General features: G+C 34.8%; 2 protein-coding genes across 3 annotated transcripts; both read right to left on the bottom strand.

Moving 5' to 3' along the window:
* Positions 1–255: 255 nt before the first annotated feature.
* Positions 256–2,718, bottom strand: LOC143581421 (uncharacterized). Its single transcript, XM_077064213.1, has 10 exons — positions 2,617–2,718; positions 2,460–2,522; positions 2,230–2,364; positions 1,520–1,622; positions 1,370–1,440; positions 1,187–1,291; positions 987–1,121; positions 857–916; positions 586–789; positions 256–491 (listed from the first exon to the last, which is right to left on the bottom strand). Exons 1-10 carry the CDS (start codon positions 2,701–2,703, stop codon positions 396–398), a joined length of 1,059 nt encoding a protein of 352 aa, XP_076920328.1. The 5' UTR covers positions 2,704–2,718; the 3' UTR covers positions 256–395.
* Positions 2,719–5,181: 2,463 nt separating this feature from the next.
* On the bottom strand, positions 5,182–8,479 carry LOC143581412 (uncharacterized). 2 transcript variants are annotated; one of them, XM_077064204.1, is made up of 8 exons: positions 8,338–8,479; positions 7,938–8,074; positions 7,774–7,831; positions 7,551–7,685; positions 6,872–7,474; positions 6,656–6,799; positions 5,918–6,046; positions 5,182–5,849 (listed from the first exon to the last, which is right to left on the bottom strand). In XM_077064204.1, the coding sequence occupies exons 1-8, from the start codon at positions 8,398–8,400 to the stop codon at positions 5,259–5,261; spliced, it is 1,860 nt and encodes a 619-aa protein (XP_076920319.1). In that variant the 5' UTR covers positions 8,401–8,479; the 3' UTR covers positions 5,182–5,258. The 2 variants fall into 2 exon arrangements, with proteins under 2 accessions (XP_076920319.1, XP_076920320.1); XM_077064205.1 differs by having other exon boundaries at positions 5,183–5,840.
* Between the last annotated feature and the right edge of the window lie 306 nt (positions 8,480–8,785).

Raw genomic sequence — 8,785 nt, 5'->3', positions numbered from 1 at the left:
ACAAGTTTAAGACAATTATAGCTCCACGAGCATAAGCTTCAATCATGATAAATCTTGCAACGTATCGGTGATGAGTATATGATGTAGTATGGGTAGTAAAGTTTTGTGCTAAAAATGCACTCTAAAAAGGTAAGCGCAATATCTAATTTAAAATAAATCGAATTAATTATTGTCATAAAGGCCCTTACGCCCACCTCCCACCACCCAATCCTAATCGAATCTCTTTATAACAAAATCTTTTGTCTCATGGTCGCCTGCTCGGGTCGATAGACGCACTAGAAAGTTGACTATAGTAATAATTTGTATAAATAGAATATAAAAAAAACATGTATAATGAAATACCTGATACAAAAAAACAATTTCATCTCCTACTTTTAGATTCAAAAATTTTGCTTCTACAACCGCAACTTCTTCAGCTTTTGACCTCTCAAACCGTTCCAAAACGCAGCTGCGTTTACCACTTTCTTACCCGGCAGCTGAACTTCCAAGACCTTTAGTTAATAAACTAACATCAGATACAATCTTAACACACAAATCAATATTTTACTTAAATTTCATTATACATTTTCTAAAAAAAAGGCTCACCTCAAGAGCCGTGTGCTGGCCACAAGGTATGATCAATGACCCTTTCCTGAAAATAACCTCATCATCTTCACTATTTTTAACATCATCACCACGATAAACCCGAGACGTGATAACTTTAAGCTCAAGCTCGCTGCGTTTATCACTCTTTTCATCAATTACAAGAATTCTAGCTCGGGTTCCGGGCCAACCTGCAAAAGCCTGTACCTAAAAGGTTGTATGTCATGATAACCGACTTCAACTAGGCAAGATGTATGTAAAACTAAAAGTATACCTTGTTATGTAGAGTTAATGCGTCTTGGTCAAAGGATAACCATGACTCCTCTTGACTTATCTGCATCAAACAAAAATTAATATAAACTCATAATATAAGTGTTGGCATTAATGATTAAACTATTATATACCTTTGGCGCTAAAGTAGCCTTTGAGCCATCTTGTGGTTTGGCTTTTGTACTTGCAGACCCATCAAATATAGACGGGAGCTCTTGAAGTAGAAGTTTAGAACCTTGTGCAAATAGCAGATCAAGCAATTCGGGAGCCTTCACGCAAATACATCATTCACTTATTATAAACTGTAAGTAAAATCAAAGAAGAAATTGTATACCTTAATATTGTCATCTATTTCCATTTTTTCGCATGCAATAATGGGCCCCGCATCAAGAGCCCGGACAGTGAATGCTAATGATACACCAGTCTCTTTAACTCCATCCTGATTATTTTTGTATTTAGCTTACGGTATCGTAAAATTAATACTGAATATTTATAAATTTATGAACATAAAATGAACCTGCAATGCTCTCTGAACAGGAGCTGCTCCACGGTATAAAGGCAGCAGGCTCGGATGTATATTAACAGTCCCTAAAAATATTAAATAATAAGAGTTCAATGGATATTTAGTTTAAATAAAATTAGAAAATGTGATAGAAAGAACACCAACCTAATGATGGAATCTTTAAAAACTTGGTTGGTAGTATATTTCCATATGCTGCTGTGATGCAAAGTTCTGGCTCAAGTGCACTAAAATCAGACAAAAATGCTTCCTGCATGACGGTCAAATAAAAAAGTTCATGAGTCAATTTTATTTGAGTTCTTTATTTAAATGCATAGTGTGTTCAACATCTTTTAAACTAATATGATACAAAAAGCATGACAGTGAAGATTGAATAATCAACAAGAAGGTCTTTGTTTTGCTTTTGGAATACCCGTAACATGTTGTAATTGCGAACTGAAAAACATGGTCAATATATCTTGACAGTAAATTATTATTGTTAACTAATGACTGTTTAATTAGAAAGTCAATGGTTAATAACTTAATATGAAGATGTTTACTGAAATCGTGACACTTGGTGGTAAGCCAAGTTTAGTGTAGATATGAATGATTAATATATTTATATCGTATGCTACTAATGCCAAATTGCCAATGTATTATTAATTTTGAACCATTTGCATAGTGTTCACAATATATCCGTCCGTCAAGTAAATAGCATGACCATAGCAACTATTAACATGGACACTGATTAATGATTAGGCTATCAGTTTGAACTTGTAAGCACATTGAAAATTATTTAAGAAATACACGATTGGCTGACGAATAACAAACACTTTAACATAACTGATAAGTAAAGATATGAAATGAGTAAATGTTACCTCAGAGGCTTTAAGAGGTGTGAAAATAAGATGTGCAGGGAAGCCTCTATCAAGAGCATGCTGTGCAACAGGAGACGGTAACACCTTTCTTCCGCGGTCTCGTCCGGAAGGCGGCTGAGTAACAATAGCTGCAACCTAATTTACAATTCATCTCACTAACTAATATTAATTGTCAATTGTGTGTTTTAACAAAATGAAATTGAAACATTATTTATTTATTAAGTAAGTACCTCAAATAGGGAATTAGAGGCGGATGATGCGTCTAGAAGAGTCTCCAGAACAGAAGCAGAGACCTAAAGATAACAAATAATATTAAACTATAATTCAAAAATTATGACTCAGTGGATTTTGCATATATTATTATTATTATTATTGTAGGGAGGTTACCGACGGAGACCCCAAGAAAACGAGTTTTTTCTTCGAAGCAGGAGTAGAAAACACGGGCGTTGCTGAACAGCAAAAGCGGCGGAGCATTAGTGACGAAGAAGATGATAATGATAATGATAATGATAGGGATAAATGCTGCATTTTATTAGTAGAAAACAAGAATAAGGATTCAATAGCCGTCGGCTTTCATCGCCGTCACCGGATTAGATGGGTTTCCCTTTCCCTTTTCTCCTTCAGCCCCTCAAGGGCTAAAAAAGTCATCTCCATTTTTATATATTAGGATTTTTCTTTAAATTAAGTTGTATTTGTGATAGAGTGATAAGGGGGCCATTTCAATTCATGCTCTCATCATCTAGTTTCGATGGTCCTATGTGATGATAAATGACTAGGCAAGTAGGTGGCATTCACTAGTTGGATTTTTGAACTGAGCGAGTTCGATCTCACCGCAATGTCGTGCCTTCGGGCGAGTGTTCATGGGTGCTGGTCTATTGTGACGGTTTTCGCCGGATCAGAAAGCGAGTGTATCCCAATGTGATAAATTTAACCATTAGTCCATCTGAAGAATTCTTTGGTCGTTCAAATAAAATATCGTAGTTGATGGATCCTATCCCAAGTTTAAATCTTAATCGGTCAGATGACGTAGCTTAGGTGGAATAAAAAGTAAAAGGAAAAATAGCTTAGGTGAATGATTTTTTTTCCGGTAGCAAGTGATGTCACTTCAATTATTTTTGTATCAGTGTGCACATTGTATGTCATGTATCTACTATTATAATAAACAAAAATGTTAATTGAACCACAAACCCCCTTAATTGGCCTAATGGTTTGCCAAGTGTCACTCTCATGTATTAACCTATAATTTCTAATTAAAATTATTAATTTAAAACTAAAATTTAACTAAGATTTAAAACATTCCTTATATGGCTAGCCTTATCATGGATTACAACTAAGAAAGTTTGATTCATATTATAAAGTCATGTTCACTACACCACCCCTTTTATTGATTATGATTGCCCAAATGACTTATTTATCTTCTCACAAACCTGAAGTATATTAACTCTTGGTTTATATTTTGTTACAAGTTGCGTGCAATAGATCCGCTTTGTCAATGACAAATTTGGATGTACCATGATAAAAAAACATTAGCGAGTTGGGTAGAAACCAATTGATCAGATTATTCTAGGTTATTTTGACAAAAAAAGACCTTATTTACAAGATCAAAAACATAAGCGGGTTAGGTAGAAGGTCAAAGTGACTAATTTCGTATGGACCGGTTGGAACTGGAACACTCCTTGTCCAGTATTTTGATTAGCAATATGGGTGTCGCATATGAATACAAAAGCCTTAATATTTTGAAATGGAGCTGAAATAAATTTAGCCAATCTTTCTTTCCTTTTTTTTCTCTCTCTTTCGATCTATTTGACTGATTATGAATGTAAAAATTGAACTAAATGAATGAGACAAGTGTTGGGTATTAAATCATGATTAGTTTGGTTATTTTTTTGTTGTGAATTGCAGTTAATAGTAGAAGCAATTAATTGGGCATCAGATGACCTCATCAATGGTTAGGGAAACTAGCAATTAGTTCAAATAAAAAAAATTGTATATGATTTGTATGATTTGTTGGTATACAACGTATGGTTTATTAATGTTTCAGTAAAACTATAGATATTTTTTTGTTTATATAAAACTTGCAACTTATTTGTAATTTTAGTGATTTATGAACTTTTCAATTTTCATTATTATAGTTAATACGTAAGTTTAATCATATAACGTATTTAAAAAGATTTATCATTTATGCCGTTTTTATTGTTCAAACCGTGTAATACACGGGTTCCGAACCTAGTTATATAATATAAATATGTTGTTTGATGATTGTAACTATTATAACACTCACACAACCACGTATGACCAAACAACCCTAATGTGATAGGGTATTTGGAATGTCGGTGGTGTCCATAATTAAAACGGTTTAAAGAACTTTAGCCATACCATAGGTCCATGTCGTTTGCCCCTGAGCTCCCCAACCCCATATGGCCATATTTGAAGATAACACAACATAAAATCATACATGTTTGGTTTGTAAATGTATACACCCTTACATAAGAGTTCCACTAGAATTATTTTTTTTGTTTATCAATAAAGTTAGTCAATTATCTTATACATTCCCCCAAAAAGAGTATATAAAATACCGATGTTACAGAGTTAACCTAAATTCGTCACCATACAACACAACAGTAAATACCAAAGGTTTTGAAATATACCATATGAATAAAAAGAATCCAATCTTTATAATCTATATATTCCAAAAACTTCACAAATACCTTCAGCAATTATATATGTTCCACTATAAAATAACAAACTAAAACTTAGAGCATATCATTTTCAATATAATCCTACTACATACAATTCCTAAATCCAAGAAAAATAAAAGAAAGAGCAAAGTCTTCTGTAGACCATAGCACCTGTCTTCAAGTAACAAACTGACCATCTTTCTTTCAAAAAGAAAAAAAATATATAAAAAAACACCCTTGTTTTTAATTTTTCTTATATGTATAGTGTTTATTTTAGCATATCTTTGCATGACTTATGGTTTGACTGCAACAAAAATAACATAGTAAAATGGTGACAAGTAAATATTGGTGTCAAACTTCACCTAAATCTGAAGTGTTCCATATACAAACCTCCAAATTCAACTCCCCAGCTGAATTAAGATACCCAAAAGGTACCAAAAGAAAATCAGATTGAGGAACACCTTCAACCCGACCCGGTAAAGTCTGTGTGTGTGACTTCATTTTTAATGAGCTATCTCCCCTTTCTGATATTAAACAATACGGAAACCGTTCATTACTGTTGCTTAGGCCAATACAGGTTACCATAACCGTATGGCCAATATTTTCAGTCCCTTTATTTAGTAAAAACAGAACACCGTCTTCTTCTGCTTGAAGAACAAGAAAGGTTTCATCCATACCTAATGATACGGGTAATGGGGAATTATATTGAAAACGTCTTCCAGAATCCCAATGTTTGGCAGTGAAATGATCTGATAATTCATGAAATAAACCCGTGAAGTTGCAGTTTAAAAGAGGGCATGTAGATTGACCTGTGTATACGCCTCTATTTTCATTAGAATTTGTGTTTGAATATTCTAACGGGGTTTTGTAGCTGTAGTTATCGATTCGGAGAGGTGGTGCGTTATCGTTTTTGTATGTAAATGGTACATTATCCTGCAGTAACTATGAATCATTGGTCGGATATTATTTTATATTTAAATGAACGTAAAAATATTATTTAATTTGGTTACCAGGCTGTCCTCTTGTCGAACTAGAGTACCACGGTTAACTCTAGCAGCCACTTCTCTTAACGGGAGCACATCAGCATGATCACGGTCGTTTAACAAGCCTAAACCGAGACCTCTATCCTTGCAAATCACCTGAACGATGATGTATCAAGTGATTAATTTTTCAATGTGCTTCAGTTTTTGCTACACACTTTTGTTCTGGCATTAATTATGAGTACATACAACAATTTTATTAAAATAATAAGAGTGAATTTTGGTTTTCGCCCCTAAAGGTTTGCCCATTTTTACTTGAGTAACAAGGCCATTTTCTTGTTGGTAGAAGGGCATTTCAGCCATTTAACACCTAATGAACTCTTTCTGGCTGAAATGCCCTTCTACTTAACAGAAAAAATTGCCAGAGTTGGTGGAAAGGACAAAAGGGTTTAAATTTTGAAACCACAGACAACGCTACAACAAACAAAATGGTCTTGGTACTCAGGTAGTCAAAATGGGAATACCTCGGTGATGAAAACCGAACTCAACTCTTAACAATAATAATTTAAACTATGGGCGCCTTTCAACCGGTACCCCTTCTAAACAACTTGATTTTTATTTATTTCACATGTTAGACAAAAAATACAACCCAAATCCACTAATTAATAACTAAACAGGTTGAAATGCCCACCTCTGATTTACATACGACACGTAATTAACATGTAGCCATATGAAAAGGATAATTTATGTCCCAAATGTTCAACTTACCTCTCCAGATCCATAACCACCAAGTTCTTTCTCCTGTTTCTCTCTCTCAGAAATAGCTTCTTCGGTCCACGATGATAAACATGGAAGAACAACCGGGCCCGGTTCATACATTCCTCCAATAGCAACACTCTCATAGTAAAATATCTGCAAACGTCCAACATTTCCAAACATTAAAAACACAACCACCAAATCACTTTAAAATGTATTTCAGTTCACCTGAAGAAACAGAAGACAACCACCAACCGCCCGTTGTTTCCCTTGACGGTAACGAGACACCTCCCTAACTAACCTATCAAGCAAAAACTTTGCCCAATTGTATTCATGAATAGAATCCATATCCGTCAAAAGATGAAGAAATGAAGGGCTAACATCTAGTCTTGCAGTTGGGCACAAAAGTGTCCCCAAAACATAAAGCAAAAATGCTCTTTTGAAATCATCTCCTGCTTCTGGTTGCCCCAATCTTTCTTCAAGAAACCGAACCGAAATCCCTCGGTTTGAAGCGTTGTATTTCTGGCGCAACTCTGCAACCAAGACATCCGGACCCGAGTTGACCACATCTTTACCAGTAGCAGGTAAACCCATTACAAGCTCAACATCGTGAGGGTATAAAGGTATTCTTTCACCACATATCTCTAAGCTTCGCCTTATGGTGTTAAACCTTTCTAGCAACCATAAACATAAACTACGCCTCAGAGTCCTACATTTGAGGTCAAGAAGACTACCAAAGCCCATGCTTTTCACAGCTTCTTTTTGGTCATCTGTGAAGTGTTTTAACACATTGACTAAACGACCAGGAGAACACCGAGTGACTAAGTTGGCCTGCATCACAAAACACTAAAGTAAAACATACAAAAGCTTATAACTTTACCACATAAGAGTCAATACACATTATCACCTGCTTTCTAGGTTTAGGTTCACGGGCTGGAGCAGAACTCAAGTAGTCATCCCATACTTCACGAGCCCGTTTTGTGTATTTTGATTTGTCTTCAAGTGACATCACTTTCCACGCATCCGAAGCTGCTCTTGTCGCCTAAAAGACAAAAAACGCCAACCCAATTAACATTTTATGAAGCATCACTAGTTCACTACATAATTTACACCTCAGTCATGATGCTTACAACTTTCAGACCGGATGATTCAGGATGCGAGGCACTATACTCCTTAATAAACTCTCGGCTAGAACACCATTCACAATAACACATCAGCAAACACAAAGATCAGAAGCTGACACAAAATAATGCAATTATGCAAAAACAATATTATATTTATTAGTTGTTATTACCTAAAATGTACCCAAGAGCAAGCGGGACGGGGCGTACCGCCTTGCTTCTTCTTCTTCTTACTCCTTCTGCTTCCTTCAATCTCAACACCTGTCAATTCTTTTCTCTTCCCGGTCAGGGAATCAGTTTCACTAGGCACCTAATTAGTAATTAGGTATTAGGTGTTAAAAACTGTTACAATTGAATAGGTGTAATATTATATATACATGATAAGCAGCAGCGATTGATCAAATAGATGCATAATTAGACATCTACTAAACTAATTTAACCTATATTGCAATTTTAGGAAGGTATGTGGTAGCGGTCAGGACTAATCAATACAAACCATCAAAAGTATAATTAAGGAGAATAAAGGTAAATTGACATAATCTGAAGCATCAATTTTGCAAACTGAATCTGTACCATTGCAGAAACAATGGCGGGTGGTCCGTCTTCGTCGAAATTGGAGGAGATATCAGTAACCATGTGTTTAATTAGGGTTAGGGTTTAGGTGAATTTGGGGGATAATTGAAAACAGAGTTGAGTTTATTTGTGAGTCTGATCCATCTTCAATTCAATTCAATTCAATTCAATTCTTCATGCTATGCTATTGCTACTGCACTCACTCAATTGGTCCCAATCTATAATATATATAAAAAAAGAAAGAAAGAAAAATCGAGCTACTCTTTTTTTGGAGTCACCAGATTTGCTTAATTTTTAAATGAAGGCTTCTAATGTATTTGACCTGAATTCATGGATATAGGTCTTACCAAACCCAGATATTCCTTAAACGAGTTATAACATCTCATTAAATTAAAAATTATTTTCACCAAATTATTGATATAAAAATCTTATAAAATAGGATATACTA

The sequence above is a fragment of the Bidens hawaiensis genome, unplaced genomic scaffold (assembly GCF_021521415.1).
Source record: "Bidens hawaiensis isolate Kalapana, Puna unplaced genomic scaffold, B.hawaiensis_p1.1 tig00030915_1, whole genome shotgun sequence".
NCBI lineage: Eukaryota > Viridiplantae > Streptophyta > Magnoliopsida > Asterales > Asteraceae > Bidens > Bidens hawaiensis.
Note: the sequence above shows the minus strand (reverse complement) of the source record. Positions and strands in the feature narration are given on the sequence as shown.

Excerpts from the sequence above, each read along its gene's own strand:
- LOC143581421 (XM_077064213.1), bottom strand. The coding sequence starts at position 2,703 with ATGCTCCGCCGCTTTTGCTGTTCAGCAACGCCCGTGTTTTCTACTCCT. Across the intron at positions 1,292-1,369 it reads CTGTTCAGAGAGCATTGCAG|GATGGAGTTAAAGAGACTGG; the intron begins GTTCATTTTATG and ends AAAAATAATCAG. Across the intron at positions 1,122-1,186 it reads AAATAGATGACAATATTAAG|GCTCCCGAATTGCTTGATCT; the intron begins GTATACAATTTC and ends ATTTGCGTGAAG.
- LOC143581412 (XM_077064204.1), bottom strand. The coding sequence starts at position 8,400 with ATGGTTACTGATATCTCCTCCAATTTCGACGAAGACGGACCACCCGCC. Across the intron at positions 7,832-7,937 it reads TGCTCTTGGGTACATTTTAG|CCGAGAGTTTATTAAGGAGT; the intron begins GTAATAACAACT and ends ATGGTGTTCTAG. Across the intron at positions 7,475-7,550 it reads AACCTAAACCTAGAAAGCAG|GCCAACTTAGTCACTCGGTG; the intron begins GTGATAATGTGT and ends TTTGTGATGCAG.